Genomic DNA, 19,234 nt, shown 5'->3' with positions numbered 1-19,234 from the left:
TATTCTGGAAATAATTGGTAATCTAAGACTATCCATTTCTAATTCATATGTACGATGCTATATCAAAAAATAAAATCCTTACAAAACCAAAGCTGTGTAAACACCACAGAGACTAAATAATAAGACATCAGGCAAAACTGCATACAGCTGATGAAAGTATGTAAACATTTCAATGAAACTTCTTGCTAAAACAACTGCCTTTGACACAAACTGCATCTTATGAGGACAGACTGTGGGAGCTGTGCCTGTTTAGTCTGGAGAAAACTAAGAGGGAATTTCATTAAGGCATTTAAATTTCTCCAAGATGGGTGCCAGGAAGATGGTGCTGGACTATTTTCAGTGGTGCCCAGCAACAGGACAAGGAGCAATGGCCATACACTGAAACACAAGAAGTTCCACCTCACCATGAAGAAGAAATTCTTTATTTTGAGGGTATATGAGTCCTGGAACAGGCTGCCTAGGAAGGTCTTTGGAGACAATCCAACCCACATGGATGCATTCCTATGTCACCTGCTCTAGGTTATGCTGCCTTGCCAGGGGGACTGGACTAAACGATCTCCAGAGGTCCCTTCCAATCCTAAGTAATCTGTGATTCTGTGTATTTTCACCTGGCCCTCCTCCAACAGGACTAAGCTAAGTGCACCTCACAGTTAAGCACTAACAAGGTTTTACAAACCAAAACATTAAAACAACCTCCCATCGATGCAGGCTTCCTTAAACATAAAGCAGCATGAAGCGCTTTTCAGACACAATTTCAGATGTCACTCAGGCACCCTCACCTCAAGCTCAGAGAAAAAAATCGGTTACAGGTCGGACCCGATGATCTTGGAGCTCTTTTCACACCAAATTATTCCAGTTTCACTCCCTCGAAGCTCACAAGCGGCATCCTTAGGGAACCTTATCACCTTGCCCAGTCAGGAAAATCCTGAGAAACCCGAAGGCAAGGCACACGCCCTAACAAACTCTTCCTATCTGATTAGGATTTCCCCCGGGGCCAGCTCTCTCCCGGCACAGGACAGCGGTACTTACAGGCGATCACCTCCGCGCGGCTCCCCCGCCGGCAGCGCATCCCCCGCCGCCGCCACCTGGACCGGACCGCACCGCACCGCCCGACCCCGCGCCGCGCACGCCGTACCCGAGCGCCGAAGCGGCCGCTCCTCCCGCGGGTCTAGGCCGTCACGCTGCCTTCCACGCCGTCCCGGGACATCCTTCGGTTCGTTCCCCGAGCGCCGCTTCCCTCCGCCCCGCTCCAGTCGCTCTACGAGGCGTTCAAATAAAGGCGCGTCAGTGCCGGCCCGGCGCCGGGGAGGCCGCGAGTTCGGCCCCCGGGAGCGCCCTCAGCGGCGGGCGAGGCGGGAGCGGCGGCGCGGAGAAGCCGCCGGGGGAGGTGGGGCAGGGGCGGCGGCGCAGCCGATGCCGCCGGTTTCCCCGGGAGCGGCACCCGGCCCGCGCCGCGGCGGCTCCCGCTTTTCCCGCCGCCTCCCTGGCGCAGGAACGTATGGGGAGGGCGGGTCGCACAAAAGGCGGGCGGCCCTTAGCGCAGGGGCCGGGCGAGCGCGGCGGCCCCCGCGAGCAGGGACGAACCGATGAAGACCGCGCCGGGGCCGGGGCTGAGGCCGGGATCCCGATCCTCCTCCTCGTCCGCCTGCTCCTGCTCCTCCCGCGCGCGGCCGCTCGCTCACTCACCAACCACGCGCGCGGCAGCGCCAGCCCCGCTTCCGCCCCCGCCGAGCGCCTGCCCGGAAGCGGCCGCCCACGTGAGCGGCGCCGCCAGCGCCCGCCCCGCGCGCCAGGGGGACCCGCGCTTCCGCCGCGGCCGCGCGCGCTGCCGCCCCCTGCAGGCGGGGCGGCCCCGGGGGTCCCGCCGGTGTCCCCTGCCCGGCGGGAACACAGCGCCGAGACTTCGGCTGGGACAGGGCTTTTCTTGCCTTGTACGTCTTCCTCGAGAGGGGAAGAGGAGGGGCAAGCACTGATCTGTGGTGACCAGGGGACAGGACCCGAGGGAATGAATGGCCTCAAGTCGCGTCAGGGGAGGTTTAGGCTGGATGTAAGAAAAAGGTTTTTCACCCCGAGGGTGGCTGAGCACCGGAACGGGCTCCCCGGGGAAGCGATCACAGCGCCAAGGCCGGGTTCAAGGAGTGCTTATACAAGGCTCTGAAGCACATAGTGTGACTCTAAGGGTATCCTGTGCGGGATATACCCCGGCCAGGAGCTGAGCTCGATGATATCTGTGGGTCCCTTCCACCTTGGTTTATTCTGTGGTTATTTGAAGACGTACCCCCTTGCCCTGAAGCATGGCTGCTCCAGCACCATAGCAGACAACAAGAACACACTAAGAGTAACCAGTACCCAAAAACGCACTGGCATTTGAGGTTGTTGCTATTATTTCACATGTATGAGATAACATAAACCATGAGGCATGCTACACGCTTTTGGACGTGCATACCAGATAAAGCTTGCTGCTCCCAAGGGGTAAGGAATTCCCATATCAGAAAGAGTGCAAAACCCTGGGAGGGCCAGGAAGCAACAAACAAGGAGGGTGCTTCTATACCTTTGTACAACAGAGATAGTCTCAATTCACACCAGACAGTAACTCTGCAGTTGCACACTTTAAACTTTTCATTTCTTGTCAATTAACCTGTGAACACCCTTCTCCTTTCCCCTTTCTGCAAGGAATAGGAGTGCCGCAGCTTTTTGTTAAAAATAATTTCCTTGAATCTCTCTGATCTCAGTAAAATATGTAAAACCTAGATGAAGCTTTACAGAAAATTTTCTCTTCGTTTAATTTTTCTTGTTATTGCTTAACTTTTAATTTTATTAATTCTCTAGTTACCGCAGAAGTCTGCCTTGTTGTTATTGTGAGAAACCAAAAATGTATAATATTAAATACAGCCAACAGCATTGTTTAAATATTATCAGTAAAGATAATGCCTTTTTTTTCCCCTTACTTTGCAGTACTGGCACAAGTAAAACATAAAAATGTGTTTTGGAACAAAAATACAGTTTTCTATTAGTATAAGAATACACCAAGCCATCGCAAAACAGAGGCAGATACAAGAACAAAATAATACAATGCTTTTTCATCCTCTATTTGCACCAGGTAAGAAAGAAAAAAATAAAAACAGAAGTAATTGTACAGCTGAATGGACTACTGTCTCTGTTTGGAAGACAAGTGTCTGCTAGGGAGGGCAGGAGCCTCCCTTGGAATGAAATTGTAGACCCCCCTCCCTCCGAATTGTTATAATTTTGAAATCAGGGGTTTCTTTTGAAAAGGGGCTCTCAGGCAGAGATCTGGGGATAGGAATAACAGTTCTTTACTAGTATATATAACGAGTCAAACAAACAACAATAAATACAGCATTAGCAAGAAAACAGAACCAGGGACCCCGTGACAGCTTTCTCGGCTGAGATGGGAAGGGATGGAGGAGAAGCTTTGCTTCACAAACCCCTCGGGCGGGCACTGCCGGTGCTCCTGCAGGGCTCTGAGGAACGCTCAGCTGGAACAGCAGGGATGAGCTGAGATCCTGGGCCGGTGGCTGAGGTGGATCAGCAGCTCCGCGGTGGTGGCTGGCACTGCCACACGTCCCGGCAGGACAGGGGGTGCTTGGTCCACTAACAAAGAAGGAAGATGAAGAAGCAGCAGCTCTGTCTGGATGACGAATTCCCTTCTCTCCGCAGCAACAGCTCCCAGCAAAAGTGTCTTTTTCTGAAGCTGAAGAAACCAGCAAGCTGCTTCTGCCTTCCTTTTTTACTGCCCCTTTTCCCCTCTGGGCCCAGCCGAACTCTCTCAAGCAACCACTAAGTACCATCAATCAGGTTTTCCCCGCAACTAAAGGGTAAAAATTCCACAGGTGAGCCAGAACTAAAGGAAGGACACCTAACCCCCATTAACTACGTTGGACTTCGTTCTTTGTGTTTCCAGAAGCACACACTTGGTGACTCTTACCCAGTTCAGGTTTCTTAGATGTCTTTGAGAGGTACAGCAGCATTCTGCAGCACACCATTCAACCATTTTATGTCTGTGTACTACAGATTTTGGGGTCTTATTTTTTCAGCATGCCCCTCCTGCACCCAAGCAAAAAAAATCCACCTCAAATCCAAGTTATTTCAACTTTATTGTAACTTTATTTCCACTTGGAATGATTCCACAGTAAGAGGAAAAAGAAGCTGTCTCAGACATGGCCATTGACAACAGCTGAATATTCTGGTTTTATTGTTTTAATACAAACAGAGTTCAGCACCTTGAAAACAAACAGGAAAAAGATATTTATATTTTCAGCATTCCTACGACTAAATTCACCTTTATTAAGCAGGCATTAACATTTCCTATACAAAGTAAGTGAACTGTAAGAACTCTGGTTCCATCTCTGCCTCTGATAAGAACAGATTTAGGTGCATTCCAGAAATTCCTCAGTTTCTTTAAAGCAGTGATTTGTCTGTAAACTGTTTTCCTCCCTGGGTCTGTTCATATAATCAAATTCATAAATTTTGTTGCTGCTTTCTTTGTTACCTTAGTTTTACTGCATCTTGCATTCCATGGTATGGAGATGTGAAACCATCAGGATGAATATTCTCAAATTCCATCCAGATCTCAAAAAAAATATAAGTTAACACTAAAAAGTTCATTTGCCATCTGGCCCCAGCATGTCTAAATTACACCAGTATTTGGCTGCAAAGCTGAAGAGCTTTAATTAGAACCAATGAATGCTACCCAGCATCACAAGCAGGAAGTGAATTTTACTCACACAGCTTCACTTAAAAAAAATATTTTTTCCCAAGCAAACTAATTTCTAACCATCCAAAATGTTTTTTTCACCCTCCTACAAAAGTAGAAGTCATTAATATATAGACATGTACATTCAGTCAGAACCAGTACTACTTTAGTTGGAAAAAAAATAATGTTAAAGGAGCCTGAAGGACAATATAAACCAGCTTTCATTTCATTCTCGTATGAGCAGGATAAATGACAAAAGATGCTTTTACCACCACATCAGTGCCTCTTAGCCAGAGCCTGGTTACACCTTGGGATATATCTCTAAATTTGCAAAACGTACCTAACTTCCACTAACTTTGCTGAAGCTTCTATGCTCCCCAAATCGGCTATAACCCAGGCACTTCTCATCTCAGCATGAGACTTACAGCGCTGACTTTTTATTATTATTTTTCATCTCATTAAGAAAAAAAATGTTGAGACCTGTTAGTAACCCTTATATGGGAAAGGGTTTTTGATTACAAAGGCTTTCTACTCAGTCCCAACAGACAGTGAATAACTTCCAATTATTAGTTGTAGGATGAGCTTGTTTTGCTGAGTGCAGTATTTCATTCTGCTGATAATTCTTTGTAAAAGAACCAACAATAAGAAGAGATCAGACTGTCAATGTGCAGTGTTTAATAATAATGAAAAAAACAAGTTACCTGTTTTAAAGAGCTGTTTTAAGATGGAAAGAATGAACATGAGCTTTACAACCTTTCCACAATACAGAACTTTCAGCTAAATGGAGAAATAAATAACAAGAATATCAAACCCTAATTATGAATATAATTTAAAGAAAAACACTGTACAAAACTTAAATGTAACAAAATAACTCCACTGAGGTAAAATGAAGTAAAATAAACTTACAGAAAGTAAACACTGCTATAACATTGTTGCACTGTATTAGGAACGGTGAAGTGACAACACAGACTCTCTAGCCTTAGTTGCAAAAGAGTGCAAGTTTTATTCTTCCAGATCTTCTATAAACAGTTCTGAGCAGGTCCAAAAAGGTAAAACTCTCATTGGTCATGAAACTAAAACATCACCATCATGGGACAGTTAGGAACATTGCCCCTTGACCCTTTCTTACAAGTAAGGAACAAGGAACAAACAACACCTGCAAAGGTTGTTTTCCCTCTCCAAGGACTGTTTGGATTCCTTCTTGTGATTTCTCAGGCCAGAGTGAGAGTGTTGTGTACTTGACTTTCCCACGTGCTCAAGCTAGTGCCCGAAGCCGAAAAATCTCTTATTTGACCACTGTTAGTCCCCACATAATATCTCTATTAAATACCAAATGTCACTGTGTGCTGCCATTGCTTGGTCCTCTCAGAGTTCCACTTTCAGTCAGGATCCTTATAACATTCGGTATATCAATTCCTTAGTTAAAGGCAAACAAACAAACAAAATCAGAAAACAAGCAATTTTATGATAAAATTCACTTAAAAACAAGTTGTACTGAAACATTCAGATGCTGAGATAAGTTTTGGATCTTTCCTTATTAAAAGAAAAATACCTTAACTGAGAACAATCTGTGCCTAGAAACTGTAACTTTTCTACAATGTACTCATCTTTAGTGTTCTTTTTTTAACCTTTATCATTCCTAAACACATTCTGAGTACACAGGAAACTTCTGCAAAGAGAGTGGTAGTTGACTGAAGATGTGGGAAGGTTTAATAGCTGACACTCATTAGAAAGTTGCAAGCAAAAGAAAGACTACTTGTTTCTGATTCATTATTATTTCTATGTTACTGTACAAATACACTTCTTTCAGGACCTAGTAAATAAAAAATTCTTCACTGTTGGTATTCACAATTCACATTTCTCCACTAATAGCACAGAGAAGATTTTAATTTTCTAATAACAATATGCTTGGTTGTAGTTTACTGTCTCTTGCCATGTAAATGTTACTTTGCAAAAATGAGAGAAGAATTTAAAAAAAAAATTCAGCAATTATTAGTGCATTTATGGGAAAGCAGCTATTCTGACTTACCGTTCCTAAACTGGATCCTGAAAAAGGGTGGGAAAAAAAGAAGTCTCTTCAGCCCTCCTTAATACCTCAAGGTTCTTTGACCCATATAAATCCTTAATATTTCACAGAGCTAAAAAATGGTGTTATGTATATTTTTATATATATATGTGTGTTTGTGTATACATGTATAATGAAAATTACCTCTGAAAGCTGGATTTGATGCTGCTATTTTGTGTAGGGTGGCAGTAACTTCCTCAGCATTCATGTTCCTTACACTGTTCAGAAATTCAGTTGTGATGTTGTTCTCGTATGCTATTTCCAAAGAGCCAGTTGAGAAGTTCTGGGGTTCATCTTCATTGACTGGTAAGAACTGCTCAGCTGATCTGCTGCTTGAGTAGTCTAAAGAAGAGAAATATTATTTTTCAGTAAGAAAGGATTCTGAAGGGCCTTCATTACTTATTTCTCTAGAGAGGATTTTTCAAAACAAGCATTTCCAGTCTGGCACAGCAGCATTGCTGGTAGGGTTCACATCTGACTTTGCTACATTTTCAAACCACCAAGAGTCAGGAATGCTTTCGTTACAGAAAATCCTAGAGAAGCATAGGGAGGTAGGTGAAAGCTATTTCCATTACGCTTACAAAAATGGAATAAAAGTTTCACATCTATTATATTCAAAGTCACTGCAATTTTTGCTATTACTATTGTAAAAATTGAGGTTTTCAAAAGCTAAACTTTCTCAAAAACTAGAAAATTGACACTGTACAGAAAAAGAAAAAGGTCACACAAAATAGCTTCACTAGTATTATGGGTATTTTGTCTTTCCAAGCATAGGATTGTACTTCCTAGGTTTAAGAAAAACAGCCATTTGTTTCTATCAGAAGAAAATGACCTCCAACAAGTCCAGGATTCTTAGAAAAAAATTAATCAGACGTACTGAGGCCAAGTAGCTGGAGTATTCAGGTACTAAAGACAATTATCCATCCTCTACCACATAACTTTCTACTAACAACTTGATTTGACTAAACCTGAAGGAAACATCTCCCTCCATCAAGAAGGGAAAAAAATATTGGGGGGAAAAAAAAAAGCCAAAAAGACTTTGAAAGTCTGTTCAGAAACAGTTGCCTTCAAACACAGGATTGACAGAGTTGGTACTAACTCAATTTCTTCCCAGATCCTACAGTTAAGCAGGATCAATGTGTTTTAATAGTCTTCTCTTTCTAATAAAAGTAGAGGATGGGGAAAAAAATCCAAAAGTTATTCATTTATGCTACTTGACTCTGGCTTTATTTTCTTTAGTCTCTCTGGCTATTCTCTTAAGCACGGCTTTTAGAAAAGCAGGAAGAAAGGCTTACTATCATTTATGCAAAGTTTGGTGTTAAGATTAAAGCACACTAAAGACTGCAAAGCCAACATTACCAGTGTCAAAGTCACTACTATCTGCTGAAGGCAGGCCAGGTTGTTCTGTGGAATATTCTAGTGCTGCTTCTCCATTATATCCAGTATCTAAGTGGTCCTATGAATTAAAAAAAAAAAAAAAAAAAGGGTCTGAAATCTCATCAGGATAACCTGTTGGAACAACGAGCCACTACATTTTTAATGGCCACAAACCAAATAAAAGACCAATTTTTCTGCTACAAAATCTGCAAAATCAAGTATTTCTTTGCAAATCATAGGGCAAATAACTCCTGTGTATATGCTGCCCATCATATCTCTCTATGTCTGAAAAAGCTCTGCATTAGGAAATGAAGTGATACTCATTAAGCCTAATTCTCAACTTGTCAGATCTAAAAAGGAAGCATTTTATACTCAGAATAGAAGATTTAGTTAAAAAATTACCAATTGAAAGAACACAGTTTAGAATACTAACAAGGCTAATGTGGGAAAACATTTTGGTCTTCCACAACTTCTAAGTTAGAAGTCATTTCACTATTTCAGTTAGAACTTCATAGTTTTGTAACATGTCAACAACCTCAGAGATGAACTCAAGACACCTCCATATGTACTGCCTACGTAAAGCTAAGTCAGTCACAAGTAATGGCAGAGAGGGGAAGAACTGGGCTTCTAACAATGGAAGAAGAATGAAACCTCAGAAAGAAGAGTCCAAAGAGTAAGACTAGGGACCGTAAGTTGTATCAGGAAAAAAAGTCATGTCACTGATGCATGATTACAATGTGAATGAAGTGAAGCCTGGGAATAGAAATGGGATACAGAACAGGAGTGTTAGGCAAGTCAGTAGAGATGAGAAAAGCTTAAGTTAGAATTAAAAACGGGCAAAAGTAGCAGAAAAACTTCGAGGTAAGGAAAAGCAGGAGAAATAAGTGACAAGATGATTTTTAGTTTCCATCATAAACAAAAACATAAGCAAGCACCATTACACAGAAACTATTAAGATACAGTCTCTAATATAGTCTCCACATCATTTGTTGTTTTATTGAATAATAAAAACACAATCACAGTAATCTACAGGTTTGTTGAACAAAACCAAAACAAAATCCTCATTACTTTGTTTGATACAGCCTGCTGACGATATTCCACCAGTGCATTTGTGAGAGTCTGTGTAACTTTCAGGATAAATGAAGCATCATCTTCATTCAGTATCTCAAAACTTTGCTAGGGTTAAAAAAACAAAACAAAACAACACACCATGAAACATTCTTCCTCAGAAAAACTGAAGTATCAAAATTTATAAACAACACCTGCAGACACCTCATTTTCTCTGTGTCTCTACCCTTCTGTCAGACTTGGAAGGAATTACAAAACAAATACAGTTTTTATTTTTAAACCCATAAATGTGGGGAGGAAGGTACAATGAAAGAGAATCCTAAGAGAAGGAAGATGCAGCTACCCAACACAATTATTTGTGTTTGAAAAGGAGTAACACAAAAATATGCCTGGAAATACATAGAAGATAACACTTTTCCTTAAGTATTTTGATCTCCTGCCAAGACATCTGCAAACAAATGAATGTGTACACCTTCACTGAGGCAATATAGTCATAACCTATTTCTCTAGAATGTAGCAAAAAGCCAGAGTGCTACTGAATTTAAAAATACATGCTGCCTTGCCTTACATTAACCTTATTTTTCCCTAGAAGTCTGAGGAAAAAGCAGTCTTGAAGCTGTGAAGCTCTACTAGGGAAGCAAGTTCCAGCACCAACAGCACTCACAGAGAGGGCTACATATGCCACCCTTGTGTCTACACCTAGAAAGTTCTGCTGAGAACACTTTCTTGGGGACAAAGAAACAGAACTCCAGGTGTGTCCTAACAGGTCAAAGTCTTCTGGATTAGAAACAAACACCTTTAAACACACCAGACAATGGAAAACAATGGAAAATAAGTAATAAAAACTTAGGGGACAGCGTAACAGGGATTGTATTTCATTTTTAACACTAACAGTATTTCTGTCTCCTGGTTTGCACAAATTGTACTTAATTAAGATCTTGTCAGAAGCTAGCTGGAAAAAAAAGACTAAATTGTGGCAAGAATATCTTTGCTATGAGGTAATAAAAGAAATATAGCATGGATAATTATTGGACAGCTTTAGAGAATGCAAACAGCAAGTGCAAAAAAGATACCTGTAAAATTACTTTTCACCACAGAAGAAACCTTTGAATCCAACAACAATAGAAACACAATGCAGCTTTTGAAAAAATTACTGTAGATGCAAAAATAAATAATCTTCACACTTTTCAAAACAGAACACTGTTCCAATCACATTCCCAACAGTCCTCTTTTCCTCTCAGAGGACAATCATACTAAGCAAGAAGATGCCTCAAAACAAATTCAAGTTTTATTAACAAGGTGTAATCTCTATACCTAAAAATTCCTTATAAAAAAAAGGAAAAAAACATTTTATGGTTAGCCAATAGAGCCTGAATTACCATGCAACTCAGTCAAGATCAGTAAAGCAGCTATCAGTAAAGATTTCTGTGGAGTTTGTTAGTGCTTTTATGAAAATCACTATTTCTGTGTGCAAGACCACAACTGTTGTTGATACATCTAACAAATGGAAACTAACATTTTGCCATGCTTATTCACTGTATCACTGCTGTGCATGTGTACATAGGACACATTTTCAACAACTGAACAGAATTCTGGTGTTCTGACATGTATTTTAGAGAGGCAGATTTTGCAGTTACGGCACTCTGGGCAAGGGCAGTGGGGGAAAGCCCTGTTTTAAATACACAGCTTGCATTTTATTTCTTAAAAACCCCTTCTTTCCTTTCTACATATCTCTGATATTTGTCTTCATTCTGCTTCTTTCCATTACTGAATTACATCTTTCCAAATTCCTCATTTGAAAATAATAGACCAGTTATAGAAACAAAGGAGAAAAGAAGTTTAAAAAGGTAGTATTACCTAAACATGTAGTTAAGGAGTGAAGCTAAGATATAGTTGAAAAAAAAGAATTTTCAATGCAAGTAATTCCTCTGACAGTAGACCAGTACTTTGGCAAAAACAATGTCTAGAAACTTGAAAATTAATAGACACATTGTAAATTCACTGACATTCATTTTGTTCTGAATTCTGCCTTCTGGTAAAATGGTAATCTGTTAGATCACCAGAGTGCCTACAATCTGCCTTTCATTACTTGCTACATTTTCGACTTAGCAAACCAGTGACTACTTTTTTTTTTTTATTTTTTTTCCCAAAAATTATCTTGCAAGGTAAGATTTAACACTCACCAAATAACCCAAAAGTTCTTCTTGACTAGTGAATTCTTCAGGATTTGCCGTAAGTTCTTGCTGTTTAACATAAAAAGAAAGCGGTGTTGAGATCCATTATATGCAGTAAACACAAATAATAATTATGATTACTCTAAAATTCAAATTGTTTGTACCATTATGAAATGTTACATAGATTTTCATAAAAAAGTAGGAAAAAAGCTCATTAATAGTTTTGCATTAGTAACTTTGTAGCTAATTTATTGTGAGTAATATTAATTTGAATAAGAAAACACCATTGCCAGTTATATATCAATTATTTCACCAACTATTTGGAAACTGTAGTAACCCATTAACAGAAAAATATTCACCTGAGCTTCCTTGTTTTCTTCCTCTGATTGCTTATTGGTCTCACACCTTAAAATAGAATAAATAAAACATTCAGTTGGCTGATCCAGCAAAAAGTTGTAGCCAGCCAATAACTGATAATCAGTTTAAATTCCTGACACACTACTACTACTACAGTAGTTCTGACACACTCTGAAAGAAAGCTCACATATTATTTCCTCAGAGAAATCCCAGTCATCCCAGATCATCATAAAAAATTATTCATGTGGTTTGGATTTTTTTTTAGTGTGATTATTTAGCACATAAGCTCTAAAACCGAGAGTTAACAAAAAGCTTGACATTGGTGGTAATAACTGTAAGATTTTTGTACACATTGTACACATAGACAAGGCTCCTAATTACAGCTGTATTTTTATCAGCACTTCACAAACTTGCCTTTATAAAATTCAGCTATTAAAAATCAGTGTTTTACAATGCAGTAACACAAATAATGGGCATAAAATTATTTGTATGGCTACACACTTCTGTGCCATATTTTGCTGTTCTGCCATTACAACTACTACAGATACATTCCATCCCTTTGCAAGCCCAGGAATCAGGGCTGAGAGTAGCTGGGTGTTTATTAAATTAACCAAAGCCACATAGCTGCCAAGATTAAGCCCTCTTCTGCCTTAAAATGTTTCTTAGGAATCAAAAGATTAGTAAAAGCAGACGATGATAAAATAATTTACATCTTCAGGTGACTGTTTGTTCAGAAACTTAACTATAAAGAAATGAGGTGTCATAGAAATTCTCAGACAGACATTGCAGAATCTTTAAGTGGAAACAAGTTGTCAATGAGGATCTGATCTTAATTCTTTTAAGACACTGTATATTGAGTTCATACCTTCTCAGTAGCCTCACAAAAAAATAGTAAAGGAAGAAGCTGAAGTCCTAATTTAGTAATTAACTTCCAAATCAGTCTCTCACTGAAACACCTGTCTGCTAATAGTCAGCCAGAATCCATCTGAGCCAGATTAAAAGAAAAACATTAAGTGATTGCAAAGGATGCTGTTCTTAAAAGTACAAGACTGCAGAGTGAAGATCAGTACCAGGCATACACCTCAGCGTCTCCAAAGGTGGATAGCTGAGCTTTTATTAATTTCCTATTCTTCTTCATGTTTTCGCAAACTAGCTCTGATTCAGAAGTGTTAGTTATTTGAAAGTCAGTAAGTAAACACAAAGATTCATAAACCTGGACTTGAATCTGGTTTCAGCTGATCATTTTCCATAATGGTTGCTCTAGAGAGGCAAGTCTGAAAAAATGTACTTCAGGAGCATGAAAATTTCTCCTTTAACAATGAACAAGCAAAAGATGTTAGCCCTCCGTGTCCTGGAGAGATATTACTGGTTTAAACTTAGAACACATTCCAAGGGAACACCATTAAGAAAAAAACAAGTAACTAAATTGTTGGAATATAAGTCCTGTGTTTGGGTTGATGCCTGTGTATCCCTTATCAAATGCCCTCCTGTGGCTCCTGGTGCTACACAAAGATGACCAATGCTGGAGATGTCCTCCTTACACAAAGGCTGACAGTTACTCAACTCACAACTCTGTTACTAATAGGATGCTCACAAGCAGCCAGCACACTTTCACCATTTTAAAACAGCTGCTCCTTTGAAACACTTAGTATTCCTCCAATCATTTGTAAAGAAGAAACCCCAACTTTGTCAACTGATTGCTGTCTTTCCCTTCCAAAATCAGTTCACATACCACCCTAACTACCTGACACGAACCTGTAACAGAGGCAGTTTTAAGCCATGAGGAAACATTCTTATTGAATATTTTGAACAGCACGTGACAATTATACCTTAAGGACAACAGTTAAATACAAAAGCCAGCTGCATCCAGAGCAATGTCTGAGGTCACTTTACATACACAGGCTTTCTGTTGATGACAGAAGTTTACAGCTGAGCACAGTTTCAGAAGACATGGATTTTGGTATGCAAATCCATTACAAGCAATGATCATGCACAACATTTTCCTTTACATTAATTTAAATGGGTTTGCAGGTGGTGGTTTTTTTTCTTTTACCCTTCTGAGTTGCTGACTTTGCTGCTTTCAATAGCATTATTAGGTTCAAAGTTTTCATCTGGTTTTGCCTGTTCTTTCTGCCCTTCTTCATTCTCCTCCTGAACATTATTTTCATCTAAAAAAATAAAAAAGTATATTAAGTAATGCTTTTCCGGTGTCTTAATTTTAAAAATATTCTAAACAAAGAATACTTCTAAAGACAACATCAATAAAACCTAAAGGTGGAGGTAAGGTATCTTATGAAAACGTAAAATAAAAATGGAACCTAAAAAAAAATCAATAGAAATAGAATATTTTCTTCACAAACACTGGGATTATTCCTTCCTTTGCCACAGACCCCAAGGCCAACCACACAACTGTGCAAGTTCACCTTTATAACTCAGCTGTGGAAGCCATGAACAGGCACATACAGTAGTAAATAATTCATGCACTGGTGAAAGTTAAAAAAAACAAACAATAAAGAAATAATTTTTTCCTCTTACCTTGCATAGGGTCTGTCAGTTTCCCATCTTCATTATCTGTTTTTTCTGCATTACTAAGGGGCACATCCACATGCTGAACTTTAGCTTTTAAAGGGCTGTCCTCTGCACTGGGAACTAAACAAACATGCTTGAAATGTAGCACAATGGACATTATCTTGATAATGGGTGCTTATACTACTGCACTTCAATTTCACCTTGCTCTGTTTCTGTGCAATAGTACTTACAAACACCAAGAATAATTTTACAAGCATTACTATGTAATAGCATATTAAATACGAACTACAAATCAGCAACGAAGTTTAAACTATTTTATAGCCTGGTTATAATTACATACTTGCATTTCCTAAAATACATAAATACTGTAAATGTAGTAGAGTGTCACAAAGTTGCATGCAAAGTAAGACACATTTACCAATGGGTTACAGTCGAGAAATCTAATTTGAATAGGACTCAACTTATTTCAGACCACTTTCCTAGATTCAAAATGGCTATTTTTCCCCTTTGGAGTAGAACACTGCTAATTTAACCTCATTACTTCTATTGAGCTATTTTAAAGTACCATTTACATGCTAATATACAATAAAATTAAGTACATTAGTTTTAATTCAAATCTTTATTTTTCAGGCAATGAGAATCATAGCAAAGTTTAGCCATTTCCTCAAGTGGCATTCAGTCTGTCCACCTGGACAACATTGTAGTGCAATTAATTTCAAAACATTAAACTGAGTGGGGAAATCTCAAAGATACCACATTCCTACAATTTTGTGAGTATCAATGGCTAGTAAACCAGAAAATTTTCTTCCAGAGATAAGAGCTACAACTGTGCTTTAAGAATTCTGTGTGGCTTTCTGTACTGCAAATTAACTACTAGCATAGAGCCCCAACCTGCTCCTTTTGTCCAGCTCACCAAAATGCTTGTGAGTATGTGGCGCCGCAGAGACTACCCTGGTCTGATTTAGATCAAAGGAGGACTGAACTAGAAATGGATAATTTGCATCCCATTGAGCACACTTACATTCTTGCCATTTCCTTCTCATTGTTGGAACACCTGTAACAACCTAAAAATAAAAACCCATGTATGTTCGTTATTTTGTGGATAAAATATTTTTAAGATACTCCATCACCATTAATTTTATTTTTTTTAAGAATGTATGACCAGTAGTGTAAGACACATATGCAAATCCCTCAATGGATATTCAAAAAGTCAATAAGTTAGTTACCTGGACATTTATTTACCAGAAATAAATTTCTTCTAGAGCTTAGAAAAAAACCAAAATTAAACAGCTGGTTTCAGAAGATATAGGAGTAAAATTACACACGTTTTGTTTAAAAGTTCCTTAAATCAAGAATGGATTGCTATGGATATAATAAACTACCTAGAAAAACAAAAATGTCTAGAAGATATAGATGGAAGTAAATATTTCCATATCTATGAACATAAATCTCAAATAAAATAAACAGTCTCAAGTCAAGAAGAAATTTAAGTAGGTCAAATGAAAAAGTTGCTGCCAACAGTCAGCTGCTTTTCTTTTGACCTCTTTTTCAGAAGTTAGAAATGAAGGATATGCAGACAGAATGGATTTGATAATCTGAAATCTCTCCCTTCTACAGCATCCATTCTTAACTTGATCTTACAGTATTTCAATACGTGCTTTTTTATCAGAAAAGGATAGCTTCAGAACAAGCTCTTGAGCCTAAATGTGAAACTATCACGCAGAAAGAAACACAGGTCTTTTTTCAGATGGGCATAACACTGCCAGCTTTAACATAGGAACCTTGGGAACTCCATTTTGGAAGGAGACATCTATGCACATTAAGTAACATTAACAAGGGATCTTGTCAACAAACACTGCTTAACAAGCAGGATGCTAACAGAAATTGAAGTTGATGGAGAAAACAAATTTAATGTGCACCATGAAGAGCAGTAAGCACCTCAATAAGCTTGTCATGAACCAGCTGGTGGTAAGGTGCACCTTGAGAAGAAACTTCACCAATATCCTGTCCACATAAAGGTATTATAAATAATACTGCATTGTCAGTACCAACAGAGAGCAATATGAAGATTTCTCCACAAGAATATATTTCTAAGGGTGCAGCTCACTAAGAATTTAAGCTTATGGCACTTCTGTGATCCCATAGCACTGCTGATAATCTCATGTCAACCTGAGAATTCCCACACTTCCATCTGTACTATCAGAAATTCTACCTGGCTCCTCTGAGAATTGCCACAAGCTGCTCACAAAGCAGAAAATATTCTGAAAAGTTATAAAGGCAGTTTCCTAGCAACAAAGAAACAACTTATTTTACACACAAAGCTGAGAACTGATTAAATATTAGTATATATATTTTGAATTACTTATGCACTCAGGGAAATATTGTCCAGAATAATCCTGGAAGAATTACTAAAATGACAAAAAGCACCTGTAATAAAGTTTTAAAAACCAGTATTTTCCTACCTTCCAACCATATTGGAAATTACATTCTTTGTTTCTTTATTAAATATAAAATTTCTGGAATTCTTAAGAGAAACATACCTGTATTTGTTTTCTTCCTTCTTTCTTCTCAATTGTTAATCCAACTTGCCTAACTTTTTTGTTCAGTTCAGAGCCTTTACCCTTAACTTCATCAGATTGTGCTATCTCTGGATAATGTTGTCTCTAGAAAATAAATGCAAGTCCTTAAGTCACACAAACTCTTTCCAGATCTAGCACAGTTAATAATCATGGGAGCTAAATCAACTTCTACATATACATAGCAGAACTTTTTAAAATGGTTATGTACAGAATAACTTAGGGAACTGAAGCCAAATCTTCAGCTCAAAACAGAGTTGACACTGAATGCTGAACTGGTTGCACCAGGCTTTGCCTGCTTGTGTCTAAAAACATCTGGAGAGAGAGGTTTCCCCCTTTCTCTGGACAACCTGCTCCAATGCTTGACTGCCCTCATAGCAAAAATTTTATGTCGAGTAGGAAAATCCTGATTGAATTTATGTTCCTGCCAAGAAGCTCCAAAAAGGGTCTGGCTCTGCCTTCTTAATAACCTCCTCTGAGGTACTGGAGGGATACTGTTAGATCACTCTGACACTTCTTCTCCAGCCAGAAGAAACCCAATTACCTTAACTTCTCTTCATAGTACAAGTGTGCTTCAGCCCCCTGACTATCTTGGCAGCTCTCCACCGGACTAGCTCAATTTCATAAATAGCTTCCTTTTTGCAGTAGCACAAAACTGAACAAAATACCCTGGGGATATGGCCTAGCAAGGATCAAGAACAGGGGAACAATCACTTCCTTTGATTTACTGGCTGTACCCTTGTTAGGAGAGCTTAGCTTGCTGCTAGCCTTCACTGACATGAAGGTATACTACTTATCCTGAGCTCGTTATCCACCAGGATCCCCAGGCTCCTTTTTCAGCAGAACAAATTCCAGTCATTTAGTCTCCTGCCTTTTTCTGCTACCTAGGGTTAATCCAGCTCAGGTTCACAACTTAAAAGTTATCCTTCATAAATTATTATATTTTTATAGTATTTAGGAATTTAGCAGAGATGCAGTTAACAAGTGTAAGATTCAGAATTGCAGGAAATAGTTCCAAGTAAGAAAGAAATGCAATAGCTGAGAACATCAAAACTCAGCATATACGTCTAAATTAATGACCAGAAACAGCACGGTGTTTATGAAAGACATCACTGCAGAATCATAGCAGCACACCCAACATTAGGCCTAAAGCTGCCCCAAAATACTGTGTGAACTCAGCTATGACTTTAAGATATGCTGAATATAATACCAGTTTTGAGAGACTTTTATGGGAAGTATCAAAATACTTTTCAGACTATTGCTTTCTCAGTTTTGTTAAAGCCCATCCTAAGTCAATAGACTCAAGCAAATACCCAAAGACTGGAGAGCCTCATTTTTCTAAACACATTGGAAATGATAATGTGTTTGAATGTTTGTGAGCTGACATGAACCTGAAGAGCTTTGTCATAAAACAAGCAACAGAACAGACATGTCTTGTCCAGCCTCAAAACAGAATAGGAGTTGGGTTCCCACCCCACCCACATACCCCCACCCGATTCCAACTCACAGTATCTAATAATCTAATATGTATCACATTATCTAATACGTATCACGTTCATTTATAAATATATTCCTTTTAAAGCATCTCAAAGATGGAATACTTTCTTCACTGATCCTGTTTGTTGACATAATACAAAAATCAGTCAAACATCTATTTCTAGTCCATTTTAGCCATAGATTTCATTACTGGTTGACAGAAACAGAATAAACTAAACTCAGTTTCAAGCAATGGACACTATGGACAGACATACAGATCACTGATGATAAGAGTTTTAAGTCTATTCATCACAGTTGCACAATTGCAATACAAGATTTTCACAAAAGCTAATGTAAAACGTTAATTTTGATTTTTTAACAAAATCAAAATATGACTAAAAAATTCTCTCCTTAAATTATTACATTAAAACAATCAAACAAAAGAACTTACCAAGTATGCCAGTCTGTGCTTGGAACCACAAACATGCATGAACATGTTACTCAGTCCTGTTTTACAGTAGCATAGTTGACATTCATAGAGAAAAGGAACATTGTCTTTTGTTCGGTATTCTATTATGTAATTAAGTCCTGTATTGAAATAAAACGCAAATAGCTTAGGGAATTTTACGTTTGCTGGAACAAATCATCAATGCTGGTTGCAAAAGAACTGATCTTGAAGGGATGACATATAAGGAAAAGATTACTACTGCATGTCAAATACATCAATGAAGACTTCTAGAACCATCAGATATTTTATCTTTTGGGTGACTAGACTTTTGAACATCAAAGATATAAAACTGATGTTTTTAGGATGTCTTACGTTTTCCACATGTTGGGGGTTGGGCGTTCTTCCTTTTGTTCTGTCTCACCTATGGAATTTTTTGCCCATTAGTTGCGG

General features: G+C 39.0%; 2 protein-coding genes across 7 annotated transcripts in view; both read right to left on the bottom strand.

Annotated features, from left to right (window-relative positions):
- Positions 1-1,750, bottom strand: part of TEX10 (testis expressed 10) — a 54,796-nt gene extending 53,046 nt beyond the window's left edge. For 2 of the 5 annotated variants that reach the window (XM_019005554.2, XM_019005557.2), the window contains exons 1-2: positions 1,687-1,750; positions 1,136-1,258 (exon numbers count right to left, since the gene is read on the bottom strand). The gene's annotated coding sequence lies outside the window, so the exon portion shown is untranslated. The other 3 variants (XM_019005556.2, XM_033512182.1, XM_015617017.3) reach the window with 3 other exon arrangements.
- A 2,346-nt stretch (positions 1,751-4,096) lies between these two features.
- Positions 4,097-19,234, bottom strand: part of LOC107200768 — a 20,139-nt gene continuing 5,001 nt past the window's right edge. The window contains exons 7-18 of one of the 2 annotated variants that reach the window (XM_033512179.1): positions 18,788-18,924; positions 16,825-16,947; positions 15,306-15,348; positions 14,291-14,404; positions 13,809-13,923; positions 13,653-13,661; positions 11,758-11,803; positions 11,408-11,467; positions 9,225-9,332; positions 8,139-8,235; positions 6,924-7,121; positions 4,097-6,130 (exon numbers count right to left, since the gene is read on the bottom strand). In XM_033512179.1, coding sequence (XP_033368070.1) covers positions 6,051-6,130; positions 6,924-7,121; positions 8,139-8,235; positions 9,225-9,332; positions 11,408-11,467; positions 11,758-11,803; positions 13,653-13,661; positions 13,809-13,923; positions 14,291-14,404; positions 15,306-15,348; positions 16,825-16,947; positions 18,788-18,924 — 1,130 coding nt within the window. In that variant the 3' untranslated portion in view covers positions 4,097-6,050. The remainder of the gene's footprint in view (positions 6,131-6,923; positions 7,122-8,138; positions 8,236-9,224; positions 9,333-11,407; positions 11,468-11,757; positions 11,804-13,652; positions 13,662-13,808; positions 13,924-14,290; positions 14,405-15,305; positions 15,349-16,824; positions 16,948-18,787; positions 18,925-19,234) is intronic. The other variant, XM_033512180.1, reaches the window with a different exon arrangement.

The sequence above is a fragment of the Parus major genome, chromosome 2, assembly GCF_001522545.3.
Source record: "Parus major isolate Abel chromosome 2, Parus_major1.1, whole genome shotgun sequence".
In the NCBI taxonomy this organism is placed as follows: Eukaryota; Metazoa; Chordata; class Aves; order Passeriformes; family Paridae; genus Parus; species Parus major.
The sequence above is the reverse complement of the archived record's forward strand: the minus strand, read 5'-3'. Positions and strand labels throughout refer to the sequence as shown.